This window comes from Motacilla alba, chromosome 2, assembly GCF_015832195.1.
Source record: "Motacilla alba alba isolate MOTALB_02 chromosome 2, Motacilla_alba_V1.0_pri, whole genome shotgun sequence".
NCBI classification, from domain to species: Eukaryota; Metazoa; Chordata; class Aves; order Passeriformes; family Motacillidae; genus Motacilla; species Motacilla alba.
The window spans coordinates 137,441,870-137,465,029 of NC_052017.1; the positions used below are offsets into that span (position 1 = coordinate 137,441,870).

The 23,160-nt window shown below is 40.0% G+C and overlaps 1 protein-coding gene across 1 annotated transcript; it reads right to left on the bottom strand.

The window, feature by feature from the left end:
- Positions 1–754: 754 nt before the first annotated feature.
- On the bottom strand, positions 755–21,749 carry RAD21 (RAD21 cohesin complex component). The gene is made up of 14 exons (XM_038128519.1): positions 21,509–21,749; positions 15,478–15,651; positions 13,997–14,126; positions 11,750–11,849; positions 10,656–10,762; positions 9,552–9,755; positions 8,911–9,036; positions 8,595–8,717; positions 6,737–6,960; positions 6,262–6,421; positions 5,790–5,941; positions 4,950–5,099; positions 4,409–4,492; positions 755–2,546 (listed from the first exon to the last, which is right to left on the bottom strand). Exons 2-14 carry the CDS (start codon positions 15,619–15,621, stop codon positions 2,355–2,357), a joined length of 1,896 nt encoding a protein of 631 aa, XP_037984447.1. The 5' UTR covers positions 15,622–15,651; positions 21,509–21,749; the 3' UTR covers positions 755–2,354.
- Between the last annotated feature and the right edge of the window lie 1,411 nt (positions 21,750–23,160).

A 23,160-nucleotide genomic window follows, 5' to 3' on the forward strand; every position in this document is an offset into this window, starting at 1 on the left:
TCATCCTAGTCTGAGCACCCAAATTCCCACAGTTCTCTCTCAAAGAGATTGAACCAAAATAATGAAAGTCACTTTCCCAGTGCTGCACCTGCACATGTACACACTTGGCCTGGCTCAGCACTGGCCAGCCTGCAGCCCACAGGAATTACACATCCTGCCCCCGGGAATTACAGCACACGTGGGATGGGCCCAGGCGGTTCCATAGGTCACTCAAAAGCAGGACAGTCCCCTGTGTGTGGAGCCCAGACTAAGCCAGCTCACTCGGCCTGTGTCAGTCAGAATTCACCGCCCCTGTATGTATAAACCTAGAGGTAACCAACTGACTCCATGTGCTGCAGCCACAGCCTGGGATCCAAGAGTCTGGATGTACCAGGAGGAGCATGTAACTTAGAGGCACTGACATACATGCAGAGGCAATTCCAGAAGCAGGGAACAGCAGACCTAAAAGACTCCAAGCTGGAGATGTTCTGGCATTCAGAAGGGACAGGCATGCAGATGAATCACATTTTATAGACAGTCTCCCATAACTTTCCACACGCACATTCCTAACATAGAATCCTTGAACAAAAGCACAGTACAGCCAGTAGAGTAACACTTCCTTCCTAATGGTAAAAATTCTATTTACATATTCAAGCTTAATCATTTAAAGAGCTAAAACTTTCCATACTGAATACCAAAATAACCCATTTCTTAGTGCTCAGTCTCTCCTACATAAATGGGAGGTGTTCAAACAAGATACAGAGCTAATACATAACAGCTTATAACACAACTTTTATTAGAAAAGTTATACATAACAGCATCAACTATTTTCAAGAATATTAACTTTGAAAAGCAACAAAAACAGACTAAAAACGTGTAACAAGAAACTAATGACCTTTTCTATAATTAAACATTCAAGTTATCTACAATGTCTCTTTTTACAAAGGAGAAAATTATGGTTTTACAGGCACATCATGTTGAAAATAAAGCTGCAGTAACTTTATACATTAACTTTTTCAAGGATTAGTAAAACATGGTCATCATGTAGTCTCAGAGTTTTTTAAACATTCACATAATTTTACAGTTGAGTATACACTGAAATTTAAGAGTCCCAAAATTATTTCACAAAAGTGCCAACATTAAAACCAGAACCTTCACTGTGAATAATTTTGCCCTAAAAAAAGTTAAGACAGGTCTCCATAATCAACATATTCACATAATTTCTGGTGCTACCTGGTCTAACAGTAAAGCTTCATTCTTTAGAAAGAAAATCAAACCGGACTTCTTTTGCAAAACTGGTAAAACGTTTTGAACATGGGAGTGTACATTATCAGAAAAAATTGACACTAAAACCATAAATATATCCAAAGAGCCATTAATACACTACACAATTAAGTGGAATTGTGCCCATCTGTACTCTATATTCAAAGTCTGTTGCCCTTTTGGTACACGTGGTATCTGAATTTAGCAATTTTTCTTATTCGTACTGTCAGATGCTTGCTTAATAAAAAAATCAGGTAATTTACAATCTAGAAGTCTGTTTTAAAAAGTCTGGAGTTTATATACAGCTCTAACAAACCCAAAGCATTATGATTTCTTAAATGGTTAAATGAAATTACTAGTTTTCATTTGTCACTTATTAACAGTAATTAGCCATTATCAGTAGTGGACCATAACAAGGTGATAAGTGAAAAGGAATGTTTCATCTAAAATGCTTCACGTGTTCTGTCCTTTCATGTATCACGTAGAGGAAGTGCTTTCCACAGACACTCGTTTCCCCTTAGCATCAAGGGCTACAAAAATCTGACTGCAAAAATGCAGTGACACAGCAAGCTGACATATCAGGCACTACCTTTCATATTGGCAGCTTTAAGAGACCCACGGTATGCACAAAGATCTAGAGAAGGGGAGAAAAAACTACTACTATGAGAAGCAGACCGAACATTTCAGATGAGTTTGGCAAAGTTTTTAATCAGACAAAAGGTTGGCCATTCAGATTTACTTGTATAGGTTAAAAATATCTCTACTGAATCAACTAGTCAAATTATTGTAAGACATTTTCATTGATACTCAACATCACATGCACCAATATTGCACACATCTGCTCTGAGCTGCTAAAACAATCTTTATCTGGGTGCTTGAGATGTCTGGTTTCTGCAGCTGGAACTCAAGTCACCCAACCCAGCCAGCAGTTTCACTAAAAATTTGAGTGGTAAAGTTAAAATACAAACCCCAAAATAACCCCAAGAGAAAACCAAGGACTTTATACAGACAATAAAATCTAAATTTACTGCAATGGTCTTGTGGGCCCTACAGACGGGGCAATACACGCACGCACTGGTGAGACGAGCGCTAGCTCTGCTCTAGGGAACCATTCAGATAATGTGAAACCTGGGACCAGGGGTGGCAATGATGTCACTGTAGGGCTCCTCCTGTGTCAGCTCTATAGCTTGCTGCTTCTTCAGTACCAGGAAACTGTAGAACTTGGCAGCTGCTTGTTTTCTATTCGTATTTCTGCACAGCTCAAGCAAACTGATAGATTCTGCTCCAGTCTTAGCAAGGGCTCTCTGAAAAACACAACATTGATACCACAAGTTAAATAGAGAACTACACAGAAACAACAATGACTCTTGGCAAGATTCTGTTTGTTGTCAACCCCAGGACACAGAGGGATTCAGAAGAATGGGAACATTACAATGTGTACGTGAACATTTCTTTATGGATCTTAGCTAAATGAAACCTAGTAGGCTTTCCAGGGATGTGTGAAAAATCATTCTTGAATCTGCTGAATGTATTCCAGAAACACTGTTGTATAGCACAAGATTTTATTTCTGCAGCAATAGCTAACCAGTCTTTTTTGACTACAGGACAATTTTTTCTTAATAAGAAAAAAATAAAGAAAAACCAAGCTTTATTTCTCAAAATAAATGTAATTCCAAAAATAATAAAGTAAAATTTCAAGAGCTAACATTCTTTAAAAGATGCATAATTTCCCAAGGTGAAAGCCTGTTTATTTCTAAAACTCCTCTGTCTTAAACTAAGTACCCAAAGTCACTAAGATTTTCTCAAAGTCTTGGCAAGAATATATTAAAAAAAAACAACCATGATAATACATCTTTTTGCTGGCCAGGACAACAGCTGAAGTCTTCGATTTAAAGCAGAACTGTCTGTCCTGGAATGAATTTCAACAAGACGAAAAGATATCTGGCTGGCCAAACCAAGTTATTTTATAGGAATCAGACCTTAACTCCAAATCTCATTTAATGTTTCAGCCATCCAATGTGATGCTCTTTTGGGTACATGGAAGATATAACTGAAAAAAGCTAGTTATGGCCAAAGAGAATTCTATAGCTCTCTTCAAAAACTGTGATAAAACATTCAGAGAGGAAAACACTATACAACACTACCAACTCAACATCTGTATACTTTAGAAATTACTTTTATGGGTTTTTTTATTTTAATCAGTTAAAATGGTCTGGGGCAGAGTTAATTTTCTTCACAACAGCTCATATGGTGCTGTTTTGCATCAAGTAGGCTGGAGGTGCACAAGGAGTTGGGAGAGGACACAGCCAGGACAGCTGACCCTAAATGGCCAAAAGGATAATCCATGCCATAGAGCATCATGCTCTGCATTTAAAGCTGGGAGAGAGAAGAGGGGTGTGTGACCATTTGGGATGTGGCATTCAGCCAAATCTCACGAGCTGCCAAAATGTTTAAGGGAACAAAGGAGCTACAAACCAGGCTGAAAGGCAAAGGTAGTCCAAGAGTATGTGGAGGACAAACAGAGTTTGATAAGCAAAGGAAGTTTGCACTTCAGTTCAGGGTGAACACCGTGGTGTTCAGTCATCGTATCAGAAAAAGCCTCTTTAGTTCCAGCAAGCAAGAATCCATCCTACAGACAGGTATATGTCTGTGCAGACTGAATCCACATGCTAGAAATCAGCCAAAGTCACATTTCCACAGTTGTTAATAGATTCAGCTTCTCATGGCATAAAAGTTTTCAAACCAGCCTAGACAGGAAGTAAACATCCTGTACAATGGTGTTATCCCCAGACTCTTGTGGGGGTTTGCTTAAAGACACATAGCAAAAAGTTAGAGGTGCTATAATTTCATCAAAAATACAGTCAGTTATTTTATAATTTAAATTTCTGGAAATCTTAGTTGCACATGGAGTGTGGACTTAAAGGTTGAAAATTCAAATGTTCTCTAAACAGTAAGTGACAATTATAAAAGTATAATTTCATTTCAATACAATTGTTTGATACAGATTTAATCAACTACATGCATTCTCCCCCTCTAAGATAACTGGTATTTTAGGCTGTAACATTGACCATAAAGAAAGCTCTTTCTTGACATTTTAACTCAGCTCAAAAGCATCAGTGGACACACTCAAAAGCTACTTTAAGAGAAAGCAAATGATCATGTGTACCTGAAGGCCATGGAGCATTTGTTGAGTCCTCTTGTTCCATCTCCTTTCTTCTTGATCCTGATCACCCCCTGTGCCGTCTTCTTCCTGGAAGCAGGTGTAAAATAAAAGACATCAATGAAGTTTGTTACCATAGGCTATTAAATACTGTAGCTAAGAGACAACTTGTCCTGTTTGAGGACATGGCTGATTTTCTTGCAAAAAGCTACTTTCATTAAATAGCACAAGCTATTTAAAATGAACCACACCCCTAAAGTTCAAAAATTCTTATCTAAGGCATCATAAATATATATAGTGGTTTAATCCAGCCATGGGTGAGAACAAGAGAACACTAATTCAAAACATAATGTATATGTAATTTAAAAAATTAAATAATATAAATATTATTAAATTGTCATGAAATAATTTAAGAATTTTCATTTCCAAGGGCTATTTGTAAGGACAGACAAGAGAGTTATTTTGCTTATGCCTTTTACTGAATCCACAGTCAAACATTCATCCACTTGTGGGAAACACACAAACTGATTCTACACAGAATTCTTACTTCTTCCTCCTCCTCTTCCTCCTTCTCCTTTTCCTTCTCCTTCTCTTTTTCTGGCAGAAGTTCTAGCTCTGGTATTAGCTGGCAGATGTTTTGGGGCTCCTCTGGAGGCATTTCTACAGGTGGTATTTCCAGCTGTTGTGATGGCGGATGCTTTCAGAGCACACAATACAGTTTAACAAACAGTATAATTTTGTCAGTTCTTTTACAATAGAACAATGGTGCTACAGACCAGTTTAATAAAATCCAAGTACATAATCTTAGCCATTTGTCAGAATTTTTCATTTTTGAAAACCAAAAACCAATTTTGTTTTGCTGTCTATGTGTCTATTTTCAATCCTTTAGATTCTACTCAAACCAGAAATTATACCACTGTAAAGTAAAAAGGCTTTCCAGTAACTTGACTATGCTACCATCCAAACTACTGATCTCATTCCTTGGATTGGCACATGCAAATTTAAAATCCCACATCACCAGATGCAATGCTACATGAACACACTTTAACTCACTGGAACTAGTCATATTCAAAATATCAAAATGCTGTTCTCATCAATACAAACATGAAGGAATTAAAACACTGGTACCTAGCAATACACTAGACTCCTTGAAGACTTCTACTGGAGGAAATAGTGTAATTTCTGTATCCTGTCAGCATTTTAAATGTTTCAGTAAGATTTTCACCTAACAAAGGCACCGCAATGATACCCAGGGACAAATGTTCTCATACTACTACACTGAATCTCAAAGGACCACAGAAAGCTAGAGCCTCAAATCTGTGTCATTTCCTACTCAAAGGCACTGCCCACTTCTCATTCCCCATTAAAACAGTAAAAGCTTACTCACAGGTAACACTGGCTCTGGTTCTACTTGCTGCAGTTTGCGTTTCACACCAGTCTGAGCTGGTGGGGGTGGCATAACTGACTCATCCAGGTTGGTTCTGCTGCCTTCCATCATCGACTCTTGCAAACGGCTCGGTTCTTCCAGAATAGGTTCATCTGTATTCCACAACAAATCTTCTTTTAGATACTTAAGAATGTTATTAGAAACTGTACCAATATCCAATCTGCTATTATTTTATAATTGAGCACTCTCAATAGCCTGCACTTTTAATCCACTGGTTCAAGCAATTCCTAAGCATCCCCTATTTCTAGAGGAAAAAAGTTATTTTATGTCAGAGGTTGTATCACATCAAGCTAAACAACCATTACAAAGCTCATTGTTTCACACATAATCTTTGATGACTTAATACAAAGCACAGCTAAAAGAGAAAAATATGCTCTGAGGGAAAGCAGAGCATCTTTGACAAGACACAAACCAATGACATCTCGTTGCTGCTGTTGCTGTTGCTGCTCCTCCCTGGGAACCTCTGGGTTTTCAAAGTCTTTAAGGAACTCATCAAGATTGTCAGCTTCTCCACCTTTCCTCCTCTTTCTCAGGTCTTCTGGTACCAGAGGTGTAAGACAGCGAGTAAAGAGCTACAAAGGAAATATTACATTATTCACTATTGCAGTTCTCAGTGTCCTTTTATTTCATTTTGGATTAAGTAATTATGGCCTATCTTTCTCAGTTTTTAAGCTCCTCTCCAACAGTACTAACTTCTAAAAATTTATTTATCTTTGTAACTGATAACAGCAATGTTCAAAATATTTACCTTGGTTCTTTTAATGTTTTTTCTTCCAATTACGAATACTGCCATCACTATATCACTATTTATATGCTAACATTTGATGTACATGAAGCACAATTCTGAATATAGTCCATTTAAAAATGAACTTGCACAAAAACATTACCTTCAGTAGTCTGTTGTTCCACAAAGGCTGTGCAGGCAGAGAGAACAGCTTTTCAACTCCACCAGTTTCTTTCCACATCATCAATTTCTTAGTAGGAGGTGCCAAATCCAAAGTAGTAACAATATCAGAGTAGTCACTTAATTGGGCTCGAATAGTCTTGCTGTCCAGTTCTTTCACACTGTCCACAATCAGCTTTCTCTTCCTCTTTGCTTTGGTTTCCTTGACTGTTGAGATTTTTAGCAAGCAATGAAGGTCAGCTCAAACAGGTACCATGCTGTAAAAGAATTCTGCAAGCTCTCTATAGGTCCTATCTGCCCATGTATAAAGCTGCCTCAAGAATCAAAGGCAACACTGTCTTTGGGAGAAGGATTAAAAGCTATGTGCAGTACAAAACATCAAATACTATGAATGCTCTCCCATAACCTACACATTCTTCTGTGAATTTAAAGCTATCTAAGCCTCAATGCCCTCAGCTGCACATGCCTCTCTTTTCCATGGCTTGCTTGATAGGCTGGTGCAAACACTGGCCACCAAGTTGAACAGAAGATGGAGCACCTCTCTTAAGAGGAAAGGTTGAGAGATTTGGTTTTGTTCAGCCTCGAGAAAAGGGAGCTTTGGGGTGACCTAACTGTGGCCTTCCAGTACCTGAAGGGAGCCTACAAGGAAAATGGAGGGGACTTTTTACAAAGACATGTAGTGACAGGGTAAGGGGGATGGCTGCCAACTGACAGAAAGTAGGTTTACACTCGATATTGGGAAGAAGTTCTCTCCTGTGAGTGTGGCGAGGTGCTGGAACAGGTTGCTCAGAGGAGTTGTGGATGCCCCATCCCTGCCAGTATTCAAGGCCAGGCTGGATGGAGCTCTCAGCAACCTGGTCTAGTGAAAGGTGTCCCTGCTCATGGCAAGAGAGTTGGAACTAGATCTTCATGATCCCTTTCAATCCCAGCCATTCTATGACTTTAATCACAAATTTAAAATACCACACCCACTTTTTCCCCTAAGCCCTACCTGAGCTTTGGTAGAGTTAATGTGGATGGTTATTTTACCTGTAAACTTCTGACCCTGTTCTAGGATAACATGACTGTGCTCACAGCCTGGTACCCAGCAGCAGACCCTGAAGCTCTGGTAAATGCTGTCTTTGCTGGACTAGCAGATGAGCTGGTCCCCTGCTGCCAGCCCACCACGAGAGGGCAGTGCCAGGGCTCTCCCACTGGCCAAGCAGGGAATCAGGGCCTGGAGCGCAATCTAAAAGCGCAGGACGAGCTACTTTCTTTCTGGATATTAATTTTTTAATGAAGCACGGGTCAGCATATAATGAGCCAAACATAGTATCAGTTAAAATAAGCAAGTTTTTTGCATTAAAGAAAAAGATAAGGAAAATCCCTACTTAGTAGAAATTCACATACAAAGGTGCACCTCCTGAAATCAGCAATTCATTAAAGCTACAAATCACCAGAACAGCACTGATTCTCAGTGTAAACAGTCAGTCCTGCCCTTCAAACACAACGTATCAAGAACTGTGCTGCACTACAGATACCATATTAGAAGACATGCTGAGCTCCATTTGAACTCAGTGCATTTTAACTAGCATGTTTATCTAAAGCTACAGTACCATGCTGTTACATGCACTGACTGCAGAAACTGCAAACTAGTAGTCTCTGACACCATCCATGTAAGCTACCTCTCTGGAAGGTACTGGAGGGCAGGGCTACCGCAAGAATAAATGGAATTCAGCTTGATCCCTGGTTTCTCTCCCAAGTGAGAAGCAGAGTCAGCAACAGTGCTAGACATTCATTTCTACTCCATCAAGCTAAGATGGTCTGACAAACTGTAGAACGCTCCGCAGTAGCTCACTCACCAGTTATGTCAATAGGCTCCAGAGCAAAGGCTTCCTCTTCATTGGGAACAAGCGTTGTCTGGTCAGTCATGGTTGGTAACGGCTCCACCGGATCGACCGAGTCGGGGCTGTCCGGGCCTCCCACTGCCAGTGACAACAAGAACCTTGCACTAGGTCAAAACATTAACAGGCTGTGCTACCCCTCCCATCCCCTCCTCCACACCTTCAGGTGGCTTCCCACACTTCATAATTTGGATCTTAGTACGCTTTTAAGGAATTAGAATCCAAACTACATGAGTTGAAAGTAATTCTAGGTCTGGTCCTAGATCATACTCACTTGATACATTATCATCATCATCCATATCATCGTGGGGAGGCTGCTCTGGCATCATCACTCCACTTTCTGACAGTGCAGGTGGGTCATCAAAAATACCACCATCATTATTACTAAGAAGTTTGTCATCTGAAGCAACCATATGAAATAATCAGTTTTGCATCCACAAATTCATGAAATGAGTATAGACAAAATTACAAAGCAGTACAGACAAGTTTATTACAACACAGATGAAGATAGTGCAAAAGATAGAAAGTACTTTCAATGCTGACATAGAAGAAAGTAGCAGTGCTCTTTCAAGAGGCATTTCAGCTCTAATTCTGAGATTACAGATAACATTTATTACAATACATTTGACATATATTTGAATCTTACATCTAATTTTTTAAAACTTTTTTTTTAAATATGCCAACACTTAATATGCTGTAAGTCACCTATACTGCTGTAGTCCTCACAAACCAGAATATATGCTCAGTGCACATACATATAGATCTACATCTATACAGTGAGTATAAATACTCACCGTACAAGGCCTAACTTTGACAGGATCTGGCAACAAAGGAAAAAACTTCCCCTCATCTACCCAAGAACTAATTCATTAAGGCAGGAGGTAGGATAGAGGAAAAACGAATTTCTCAACTTACCCAATATTCCACCATCATTTCCTTCCCCAAAATTATCATCTTTGTATTGGTCTTCATATTCCAGGTGATTAGATTTCTCATTGAGGTGACTGGTGCTCTGTTCAGGTTCCAGGAGGAGATTGGAAGTACTAGAGCTCACCAGCATGTCATCCTCAAATGCACTACCTTCTCTCATCATCTCACGATCATCCATCCCAAAGTCACCTGCAAGAACACAATTGCACTGCTCTAAGTGCTAAAAAATCAAGATGCAAGAGACCTACCTAAATGATCAACAAAGCCCCATTATGTAAGACCAAACTTTGATTAAATTTATCCTATTTGCAGAGTTAATGAAAAGATGTAAGGAATTGTGCCCAGCAATACCATAGCAAAAAATACTGTTCAAACAATTATAAAAATAACTATCTCCTTTTCAAAGCATTTTATTGTGCTTACTTGAATTTATATTAGCAAGATCCTACTAAACTTTATCTGCACAGAAACCAAAGAATTCAATGGAATTCAAAGACATTGTACCTTATGCCTCAAAGCTGGGCTTTGATTACAGGGAACAACCAATTCCCAGTCAACACCATTTTTAGATTATTCTTTCAAAACTATTACCGAATTATGGTTTACAGTACTGTAGGTTATGAACCAGACATTCAAATAAAACTGTCTTTAGGTTTTGATTCAGATGTTAGACTACTGTCCTTGAAAATATACCTTAAGTAGCAAACTTGTCACCAGTGATTCAGCTTTAGAAATGTCCCAATGGTTTTTGAGTGAGAGCATGCTTATGATTAAAGCAACAGCTCACTTCATAGTCACATCACATTTTGAAAATTATAATTGTCACAGTACTTCAATGATTAACTTGACTGAATATTCTTCAGCTTTTCTTTCTGCCAATTCTAGGCAGCTATAAGTTTGCTGAACATTAGAGGACAGACTTTCTGGAAAAACTGACATGAACAAACTAAAAATTCAACGTACAAAACCACAGCATGTTTGATCTAATTTGTTTAGAGCTCACTGGGCACTCATTCCATAGTAACTGCAAAACCGTATGTTACAATAACTGAAATTAGCTAGTAACACGTAGTAACACGAGATCTTTACCGAAGTCATTATCCTGGAGGATACTGATGTTGCCTACTTCTTCTCTCATTGTAATTTCTTCCACTCTACTCTGGTTCAAACTGAACTGCTGAGCCACATCAATATCACTTAAACAAACAGAAGGCAATTATTAAAAATCTCATTAAAAAACAAAGAACAGATAAAGCCTGCTGAAATAAACATGACATTATTCGGTAAAAAACAATTTTTACATTCAAGTCAATTATTGAAAAAAATAAAGGTGAACACTGAATAGAAACTACTACTTAAAACAGTGAGACCATTAATGGTTCAAATCTATCATCCAAATTGCACTAGCTTCTGGGAAATGTATCAGTAACCTCTCTTACTCCTTGCTGTGTTGGGATTACTAATTTCAAAGGCCAAATTAACAATTAAGAAAAACCTTCCACCCCTTCAACTTCAAAAGATATTAATATAGTTTATCAAACACTATTTTGCACCACTACCAAGTTAACACCCTTTGTGGCGTATTAAGGTACATTTCTTATAAATGCACAGAAATTTTTGCATTTCAAATTAGTATATACTCTAATTTGAACTTAAACTAAATTGGACACTGAGTAAGCTGGATTCTAAAAACTCCGTTATGAGCAACTCAAATAAATAAAATAATAAACCTATCAGTTTTTTTATAGATTAAGAATTATTCAGGTTGTATACCTGTTATATGTAAAAGTAACCCATAAGTATTAACAAGTTTTAAGAATTAAAAGTGCCACTTTAAAAGGTCAACAACATCCCCATAAAATTAATCTCGTCCAACCTAAAGGTGTATGTGATGTAGGGTGCCTTGCATAGAAGAAGAAGAAAGTTGTAATAGGTATCTGAGTTTATGAAAAGCTTCGGTAAGGACAGCTTTAACTTCAGTTAAAGTCAAGGCTACTGTGAACTTAAAATCAACACAAAAATGACTGCACACTTCCTAATCAGTATATAAGAAAGATCTAAGAATAGAAGTTACCTACAGACTATTTTTTACATTCAGCAGTGAGTTAGCTGTTTAAAACCAGGTTCTCCTCAACTAAAACCAATTCTCATTGTCATGGAAATGGAAAAAAACCCAAGCTTACTCTAGATCAGGGAGTGGTTGGTCAAAATCGTGAAACTCCTCAGGTAAGGTAATAGCATTATAAGCAGCCTCTCTGTTTTCCTCAGGCAAATCAACAACTCCTGCAAGGAAGAACACCCAGACATGAGTTCCCATTCCTTACAAGGACAGCATTTTTCACCATGCCATTAGCATTTTCTCTCTGCATGGGCCCACTGTCTTTAAATTTGTTGAACTGAACTGATGCTGAGATACCTACAAAGAAACCATAATGGTAGTAAGTGAAATTCAAACTAAATTCCTAAATTCAAAACAAATATCCTCAAGCCTTTGCACTGTCTGTATAAAGTAATGTTTGTGTAGCACTATGCACAGCTGTGCAGCCAACACAGGCATTGTAAGTTTCACAGCACTACAGGTACCTGCTCCAAAATAATTTTATCATGATACATGGTATGAGCTGCAGGGTTCTACATTGCAGTGGCAGCACAGCATGACTACTTTGCTACTGGTCCTTAATTCAGTTCCATCAGCTCCAGAAGTCCTGGAACAGAACTGATTGCACTTGGGGCTCACTAACTCATAGGCTTCTGCACATAAAAAGAGCTGTATTACCAAAACCACACACATACCTTTTCTTATCCTCCAGAGATGCTTACTCTTATTCAGCAGGCATTCTCAGAGCATGAATATCAGATTGGGCATCACAAAACCAGTGCCAGCAGTTGGTCCCTCTGTTTTATTCAAAGTCTTAAAAGGTCAGGGCACTTGAAAGTGCATGGGAAATGCAGGTTCAATTCCTTCTGTAACTTGCAGAAGATTTGAGCTCTATGCTCTGCCTTCTGACTCACACATACAACACAGGCAATTCTGAGGTACAGATACTTCAGAAACACTCTGCTCACTGTGCTCCCCTCTGCAATGAATAATCAAAGAACCACTGTCCACAGAGACCAGGAACAAGCATGAGTCTGTAGCTTACTCATCACGGTACTTGACTAGGAATGAAGACATCTAGTCCATCCCTTCAGGGCTGTTCAATATTTTTACTTGTCTGCTGCTTGAAATGAAACATGTAAATGATTCTCAGAACAGAAAGACTCAATGCCTAAGGCAGAAAGCTGATAAACTGAAAATAAAGACCAGTGCCTCAGCTTCTCTCAGGCCAGCATGCCACTTTTTGTAAATCTTGATTTTAAGGTGCTTCACCTTCGACATGCACTCTGTTAGGAGAGGGAAAATAGACTGCCTTGCGATATTAGAATTATGTTCTTATTATAACCCAGGGAAGTTAAACACAGTAATAAACAAAAAATTAGTAACAGTCAACAAATTGCTACTGAAAGCTACATAAAATTCAGTACTTGAATTCAGAACCTGAATCACAACATGTAGATCAGGAAATGAAGATAAAGGCATTACATACCTTAACTTTTCTCAAGTAACTGCTGCACTGGCTTTCAAGAGCTGCCTTTTTAAAAAAAAAAGTCTCCCTCAAATGCAGCTTTTAAATCTATTGCACTCATTAACTTAAAAAGGTAGAATATGATTTAGCAGCTGTGAGCATCCAGCAGCATCACTGCCACACCTACACTTCAGCTGAGAAAAAGTTCCCCAGGACAAAATTAAAGAAAACTATCTATAAAGACATGAAAGAATGAAAGCCAAATAATTATTTGACTGCTGGACTGAAAAGTAATTCCATGTATTAATATGGCACCCCATTTTAATGGAAAATATTTAAGTAAGCAACTACAGAGTGGGAAATTATGTTGCCAATATACAAAAGGAAAACCATCTTTGATGCCCACATTACAGGACATATTATTTTCAGAAACTATAATGTGAAAGTGGTAAAAAACCAGCTTACTTTCATGTTTCTTTTGTAACTCACAGCAAAAGAATCCTTACCCTTCAGGGAAACCAGTTCCCATCTGTGGTTCTATTCAGTAGGGCACTGGCCATTTTCAGACAGAAGGTAAAAACCATGCAGTGTATTTGCATTTAACATCATACACCAGCAACAGCCAAAATCCTAAGTGGGATTTTACTGAATCAGCATCGATAAGAGAAGTTTTTGTTCAGAATTCAGTTAAAAGATGTTTTTCAGCAGACAACTCAGTCAGCTAGCCAGCTGCAGTAATTACTTCTCCTATAACCTATACCTTTATGTAATTATACAGACATAAGAAGGCAGAATTGCATGCCTTCTTAATAAATACATTTATCAATGTAGCTTTTCAGAGAGTGTTTAGATAAAGACAGATACCTGGACGAAAAGCCATCTTAATCTTAATGAAAGCCTCATTACAGTCTGCAAGAAGATATTTTGCTTTCCTGTGGTAGATTCTAACAACGCCTAGTAAAAGATGTCCTGAGGTTCGAAGTGCCATCTTCACCTAAAAACACATTGCACAATCAGTGAATTAGATGTATCCTCAGTATTCCCTTAAATGACACCTCAGTCAGCTTTACATGAATTTTCTCAATAAAATCAAATATCCAAAACAAGTATAAAAATCAGCAGAAATCTGAAGAAACAAAGAATGCAAAGTCTACAGTTCAAGATGATACCCTATAACATTATTTATGGATGACCTAAGAAATATCACTAAATTAATAGCAGCTCACTCCAGGAATTCCCAAACACTGCTCTGCCTAGTTTAAAAAAAAAAAAAAAAGTGACAAAGCCTATTTTTACCACATCTTCTTTTCTACCACCTTTGCTACTTCAATTGCGGAAAAAGTGAAAAATACAAAAAGTTGGGCAGCCATAAATACTGATCTGATTAAGTAAAACCTGGTTAAAAACTGTTAGCTACCTCTCCATGTTCTGCCCTGAAGTGAGAAACGGTGGAAGATGTGGAGTGCCCATAAACAAGCACTGCCACAGTGAGACAATTTTAAGTTCCTTTTCTCTTCAATCTCACTGCTTTACTATGTAATGAAGTATCTATTGTGGGAACATAAAACTGAAAAAAGTAATTCACAGAAGGACTCTTCTTTAAGTATGTTAGGCTGAAAGAGCATGAAATTTGTTTTGAATGGTACATGGAATAATTATCTCACAGAAAGAGTAAGCCATACAGGATTTAACATCAACCTAAGAATTCAAGATTTTTATTTCCTCCAACGTCTTTTTAAAATTTCAGCTAATGAACTGTTACACAGAGTTAAATATATGAAGAAGTGCCTATTAGTTTCTCCTTTCTCTAAAAGAATGCTCCAGCTCACTAGTGAGTCTATGAACATTATCTTCTTCCTAAATAAATACATCCAAAAGTGGTGATGAAACAAATCACTATTCCAGAAGAGTAAGCATCTCTGTGATTGTACAATACACTTTTTGCTTACACTTAGCAGTTCTTCTAAAATCTAGAGTACCACTATAAAAACTGTTAACATTTGTATCAACCAAAATAAAAGATATAAATAAGTTTTCTGTTGTTTTCAAGTAGTTGCCTTTTTTATAAGACATTGACATCTGTTAAGTGACAAAAGTCACAACTGCACCATCAGTTCTAAGATGAACAATTTCACTGTCATGAGCAGTAGAGGGGAAGAAAAACATGTGAAAACATCCAGCTACTTAAAATTTCCTCCCATTTCACATCCAAACAGACCTTTCCACCCTTTAAAATAGCAACATTAAGAACTTTATTTGTTTCAGTGACCCAAACAGTAATTACCACCTGTACACGCAAGTTCTTTTCACTACAAGGTCACATGACATTGGTGTAAAACAGATACCTTTGGGGAAATGATGCTCTCCACGCTGCTCTCCAGATTACATTCAAAAACATGGGCTTTGGTCAGCTTCTTATCCCAGTGGGCCGCCAGCCAGATTTTGGCCAGCGGCCCACGTTTGCTCAGGACAAAGTGGGCATAGAACATGGTCCCGGATGTCTAAAACAAAGTGCAAACCTGTAAAGAGAAAGGCAAGTATTTCTTACCACATCCTTTATTTTATGAGGAACATCCTTGCAAATATCCCCCTTATCCTCAGAAGAAGTACACGTTTGATTTTTAACCAGAGGTCAGGCTATTTGTTTAATATGTTTAAGAAGCCAACACTTAAAAATGGTATCCATGTAATAGCATGTTACATGGATAATGTAATGTATTGTAATGGAGAATGTAATGTAACGTATTTATTACAGAAGAATTACAAAGCAGAAATAACAGCCACATACACAACTTAGAAATGTTTACCATCCCTCAAGAAAACATAATCTTGAATCTCTTTACCTTTAAGGTAATGATACCAAACTCTCCTAATGCAAAGAAGCACATCTCAGTTTTCACTCCACAGTAGTTTTCTATGACTTCCACTTCTTTCTACTTTTAGTTCAGTAGCTACTACTCTACTATACCAGTATATATTGTACATTTTTCCAGCAAAAGGTTCACCTTTATAAAATATACAGTCCTAAATCTTTTTGGAATTCACTATAATTTCCTTCCTAAACAGGAAGCACAATCGTGCCTTCCATTTCTGAACAGACCAATATCCGTTTCATATTTTTTTTAAATCAAGTGTTGATAAAAGTGGTGAGAAAACTGACTGCATCAATCCAAACTTCCTTAAGATTCCATTTTTCTTCTCCTTGACCAAAAATAAAAGATATTCTTATCTATTTATCTAGTGATTACTTTGTTATGACTGATAAGCCGCCAACACATCAAACCATGGGGAATCAGAACGGCAAGATGCCTTATGATCTAAACATGCCACTTCCATGCGTGAGGTAAAGATATGATTCAGTTAAGTACAAGTGGAGGAAAAGAAAAGTTTGCTTTAAAAAAGCAGAAGAATCTCCACAAAGAGTTTTTCCAGTAGTTTCTATAACCTAGGAAAATTAATCAAAAGAGAAGAACAGAAAAAGCACACCAAGTGCATTTTAGTTTTTACCTCCTCTACGCCTACTGAAAAACTGCCAGAGGAAGCACAGCAAGTCACAATTGATACTGCTAGGAAGTACAGGGGCAAGAGAAGCTCTGACTTTACTGATTCAGTGGAAATAAAGCCAACCTCTAGACATCTGGATCATAAATGAAAAAAATGTACATCTCAAAGTCAAGTCCAATAACTTTTTTTGCCATTCTGAGAGTTGCATAACAGAAATTTTTATCAAGTTACTCTCTTAATGACAGATTGGGCACCAATTTCATCCATGATCAAAACAGTGAAGAGGAGTTAAAGGAAATAAAGGCCACATTCAGCTTAAACTCAAAATTAACTCAGTATACAGAATTAAAACTACTCTTAAGGATGAAGTTAATAGCTTTTAGTCATAATAAAGCTGCAAACTGACAAACAAGATAAAATGCCATTTTTACTTGTGAGGGCTAAGGACAACCCTATACAAAGATGGGCATGAGCACGTTTTTCCAGGAAGCACAATGAAATAAATTTTGGATAAACATTATCTAAAGGAAGGTATTCTACATTTCCCCCCCGCCCAGGATATTTTGAAAGACATCACACTATCTTAAGGCCAGCAGACAATTCAATCCTTGCATATTTTTGAAGGCCTCAGTATTTTTGTATATGCAGAGACATAACTTTGCAGCACAGCATTTTGCTATCTTGAGTTGCTACCAGAACCATGCAACAGTAAGCCTGTAATTACCCCTGAACATGAGGAGTAGGGGAAAACACAAACAAAACCACTTGTATTAGTCCATTAAAAGCATTGAACAACAGTTGCAAAATAACATACTTTGATTAGTGGAGTTTGGCACAATTATTAAAACAGAAAACATGGGTTTCAAAAAACTTCAAACATACAGTTAACTGAAAACACACTTAAGTTTCCTGTTAAATGTGAAACTCACTATTTGGACAACTTGGACAAAATCAATTTATCTATCACTTTAAGTCTGTTTCTCTTCATCCATCACTGAAGCCTTGCCATACTGAAATACGCAAAGGGAAACAGTGACAATCAGACTACAGATAGTTTTAAAGTCTGTTTCAATCTGAACTGTTATTAATAAATAAGGATTCTATTACCTAAAGCAATAATTCTTGTCACATGAGTCCCTGCCACTTCCAAATTCCAGCAGATGCTCTGCATGGCAATAACTGGGTTACAGCAACTGTGCAAAGCCCACCTTTACAGTTCTGCTGTTTAGCACCTCAGCTCTTCAAAGCAAGTCCCAAAGGGTGCTCCCACTTTCTCCAGATTTTGTCTTTCTTTTCAGGTACTCCCTTTTCTGCATTTGAGGCTTTTTGTCTGATCTTTAATTCATAGCACAGTATGTTGATGCAGTGCAGGCATAAAGGGAGAAATAGATTTTCTGGCAGAATTTGAGACTGGGACGAATGTTAAAGGAACCAAGAGTTTCTCCAAGTGGCAGAGTGCTCAGGCAGACACATAGAATATATCACTGGCTGAAAAAGCAACTCCTAAGAATCCACAAAAGGAAAAGGGTAGCTGATGGCTCTGAAAAAGCTTGTAAGGTAAATACAACTGTCAATTTCTGAAATTGACTGGATACGAAACAGGACCATAAAACTTGTTCTGAGAACTTTGGCATTTTTCTGTTTTGCTTGCATTCCTCTAAGGCAATATGTACTCACACCAGGTAGGACCAAATCTTATCTTGTGAAATCAACCTTTTAAAATACCTGCAACTTTATTGCCATTAACTTTGAATTTGCTTCAATGTGCCACAATTATTTTCAGGTTTTCTCTGCCTAACTCAATCAACAACTGCACAATTTAAAAAATACTGTTCTTCCTACAGAAGTGTAAAAAAATCTCCTCTACTCTATGCTCCTCTCTTTGCTGTACTTCTACACACAAAGTAAATGAAATGTGAAGCAGAACTAACATAACACTGGTCATACACAGGGTCTGATCCAGAATGTGCCTGTTTCACCCTCTCATCTGTTACTCTGGTTATTGCTCCTTCCAAAGTAGCAAGAAAATTTGTAGAAGAAAGAAAATTTGGTAACTATGAGCTTCATCTTAACCCTCAACTCACACACATTTCATCTTAAAATCCTTCTTCTGATTAGAACAGCTAACTGTCTAACCTCTGAAGAGCACACTAGCATCGTTAGTCCTGTTCTTCAAGACATGCAGAAAGGTGCTTAATGAACTAAGAACTGACATAAGCAGAACATTCAGCATATTTTTATTTGATTGTGGTTCACTCTAGCTCATTAAACCCACTCATCAGCTGCTCTCCCTAGGTTAGGTTGTGTACACACACACACACACCAGTCCACAATTAAAGTTCAGTCATCTATTTTTTTACAGTCACCTACTTTTGTTCCTTGCAAAGCTAGTCCAAAACCACAGTTACACACAGATGAGCAGACAAATTCCACACTACAGTTTAAGAAATCAGCCAGTCATTTTAATTAATTTGTCCTTATGCTATCCCTCAATTTCTCTTCTCTGCTGGTTTCTCCCCACCTGCATAATTTCCTCCTAAGCTGTTTCTGCTTTGCTAAGCCCAGGCAGCCCTGGGTGCTCTGGGGGAGCCCTGTGCACCTGCATCAGTCTGAGCTGGCCCTACCAGACTTCAGAAGTTCAGAAGAACTACCGTGACCCTGAAACTGTTCTTTGAATTCTTCAACTTGAACTCATAACCCCTTCATTCTCCAATCCTTCTAACATCTAAACTTCCCATGTGTGGGCCCTCACTAATGCTGCCTCCCTGGCAGGTTTCAGTACCACACTGAACACCTGAGAAAAAATTCACCACAAACTCCACTAACATCACCTCACAGCTCCAGGCCTCTTTTTGCCACTACTTTATCTGATCTCCTTCCTTCAACCACCTTTATAATTGTCTGGTTAATCCACATTTATCTGAATTTTAATATATTTCTTTGTGCCACCTGCAGCTTTACTAAAGCTCAGTGTCAAGTCACCTTAATTTCTTATGTCTACAAAATCAATTATTGAGAAAGCTAAAACTGAACTAGTTCAACTTTACATACCTTTAGTAAATACATACAACGTTTTCCATTTGTCTCTAGGTCTTGTTTCTTGCATCAACAATTTGTCAGAAATTCTATGGCTGAGGTTGCACTGCCAGGTCTGTTAATTACTCAAACCACACCACTCCGTTAGAGGAGCTGCATTCCCTGCTCTCCAATTACAATATACACCTACATCATCAGATAGAACCAGCGCCCCGCTAAGGTTACTGATTCAAAAGGCAGATCACTCACAAGTACCGAACAGAGCTGGAAATTACTGAACCCCTGAACACCGCTGTCCTCCTCCCTCAATTCCACATTCACACCTAACCCTCAGCAGGTATCCTGCCCTTGCCCCTACACTCAGAATGCTCAACCAGTAGAAAAGAAATCTTTTTAATTTAAGGCCCTGTCTCCATTATCCCAATCTATTTTGTGCAATTCCAGATCCAAGTCAAGCCATTAAACTTGCACAAACCATGTACTAACACACTCTTCAAAAGGCATGTAAGTTGAACATTCCTTATATTACTCCATCTTTCACAGTTCTTTCTCTGCACTGTTCATCCAAAGAGCCTAAACGTAAAAAACTTTTTAACATTTTACCTTTAAGAAGTTAAACTGATGTGGCAACTAAAGCAAATACTCCACTTTCTGTGGAAAATCCCACGGTATAAGCAAGACGTGATTAATTTGTGTGGTAATTTAAGTTTATTGTAGGTCTCACTAGCTTTTTGCTCCTCCTTTTATTACCCCTATCACACCTACTTTCTCTCTAGTTAAAACTTTAGATAAGTGGGCCTTGCTTTCCCAAATTTTGTAAACTGTCTAATATTTACAAATGAACCTTCATAAAATAAAACGGAAGCCTGGCCCTAATAATGCTTCAACGTCCCCCGGTTTTGATAATGAGTTTTACTGAGTAAAAGATTAAGGAAAGCGTGCTTATCGCCCACACTTGCACAATGTGGGCCTAAATGGTAACTTCTCCAAATTTACAGTATTTTCTTTATGTGTCTGAATTTAAAGAAAAGCCATTTTCAATGAAAGATGCCAATAAGTCACAGTGACCCCAAGTTTCCGATGTTATTGATAAAAACAACGCCCTTTATTATATTTAACAGAAGCGTTTCTAATCAGGATCAGATAAATCTTAAAAACGATAGCAAGATTTCTAACAGTGTCCATAAGAGCAGGATCTTGGTTCTTCAGAAGGCCGGCATTTTTAAAGGGCCCTTTTATTTGCAGTTAAACAGCCACAACGTCCAGAAGTCACTTCACTGCCACTAGAGAGGCGGTGAGAACATTCAGTACCCTGCCCCATTCATGGCACAAGGAAAACTGCACTTAAAACCAGAAGACTGGCAAATGGAACTTTGCTCCCGTCCCTCTCCCCAGACCGCAGCAGCCCCGCTGTCCGTTCAGCGAACCCCAGCCAGGGCTCTGTTCCACGGCGGCGGCCCCGGGCCCCGCCAGGGCTCCCGGGCTGCCCCGGGACCCGGCTCCCCGCGGCTCCGCAACTCTGCCGCTCCAGGCGCACGGACCCCGCTCCCCACGGGCTCTGCCCGCGCCGCCGCCAGGCCCCGCTGCGCCCGGCCTCGCCTCAGATCGCCCGGACACCCGGCCCCGCGCAGGGTGCCGGGGCGGCGCTGCCCTTCCCGCGGAGCCCCCCAGGTGCCGCGGAGCACCAGGGGGGCCCTCCCCGCCGGGAGGGCTCGGCCGAAAGCCGGCTCCGAGCCCGAGCCCGACGGCAGCACCCCGAGAGCTGGGCTGCAGCTGGGCCCCGCCGGGCCCCTTCGGGCGCCGGCAGCGACCGCGGCGGCCGGAGCCACTCCTTACCCTGCTCCGGGCCCGGGGACCGCTCGCTGCTCCCGCCGAGCCGAGCCGGGCCGGGCCGAGCCCGAGCCGAGTCGAGCGGTGCCGAACCGAACCGAAGCTGAGCCGAAGCCGAGCGGGGCCGAGCCGAGTGAAGCCGAAGTGGAGCCGAGACGCTCGCTCGAGCAAACAAGATGGCGGCCGCGCTCCTTCCTGCGCGCGAACGCGCCGTTCAAACCGCAGGATGTTTACGGTCAAATTCCCCCCCACAACCGGCCCCGGCCCCGCCACTGCGCGTGCGCGCGGCCCGGGGAGGCGGGGCAGAGCCGCGCTGAGTGACAGCGGCGCGCGGCTCCGGGGGGCGGGGCCTCGGCGGGGCGGGGCAGCGGCCGGGCTGTGAGGGCGCCCCGCCTTCGTTCGGCCCCAGCGGGCTCTGCGATCTGCGGAGTAAAAGTTGTGAAAGAATCGCTCTCGTCTTTCAGAGCCTGGCCCCGGGAGTTGTTACTGATCCCTGCAGCTTCCCCCTGCTGCCGGGGCGCTGCAGGTGTTTGGGCTGTGGGGTTGTTTGTTGTCAAGGGGAATAACTGCGGGCGCCGCTCACTTCGTTTGTTTAGACCAGTTTGGTTTTGACTGTATATAGAAAGGTTTCCGTGGTCCTAATTTGCTGATTTATGATGGCCAGGTTTCATGTAATGGAGGGGGAATTATGGCTACAACCGGACTCTAAAAGAAGGAGTCAATTACTAGGTAAAAGCAATGGAAAGGGAAAACAAGGACTGCTTTGGGAAACAGGGATTTTTTCTGGTCTCTCCCAGGCATTAGGAAGTTCAATGCTATGAGTACATATCATTCTGGATGAACGCCAAACAGCCTTTGGCCCAAAGAGACAGAAAATTCAAAAACCTCAAAATAACCTTAAATATAACCTCTGAAACTATACTTCTAGTGCAATGGATCATCAGTTTATAAAGATAATGTCAGAATACCAAGAAAATCTGCCTACTGAGGGTTTAAGGAGTATTACTGCTATTTGTGACATTCACATAGTATATCTTAAGGGATGATAACATCAGCAAATAATATGTAAAAACATGCAGGTTCAGTCTCCTGGTTCTCTTTCCTTAGATTGAATTTAAAAGATTTCAGCATTCATTTATGTTCATAATGTCTCACTAGAACCTTTATTCAAAATAAACATTGATTCTCTGTATGTCCCACATGGATTTCTGCCAGGTGTAGTAATATGTCAAGGGTTTTTTTCTGCAAGAAAACATTTGCTGTGTCACTACTTTCCTGTATCGCCATGTGGAATTAGAGGTCTGGGCATTGACCTAGGGAGGATCCAGGCCATCAACCATTGGCCTGCTGATAAGACACTCGCATTAATTTAACAGTGCTGATACACTGGATTGCATCAAAGTCCGCTAGAAGTGTGGACCAGCAAAGCTGCATCATTTGCTGCTACAGGAAATGGCCACTCCTGTCTCCATCTCTCTCTGGGAGCCTTCTCAGCAAACCCCGGCTGGCACACAGCCGGGGGGCAACCCCCAAAGCGGACCGACAGCAGGGGGGACACTCTCTCGTGCCCGGGGGTGCTGGTGGCTGTTAGGCTACTTGCCTTTGCAGCAGAGAGACTTCTGGAGACTGTGGTAGAAGATAAAAGGCCGACTCTCAGC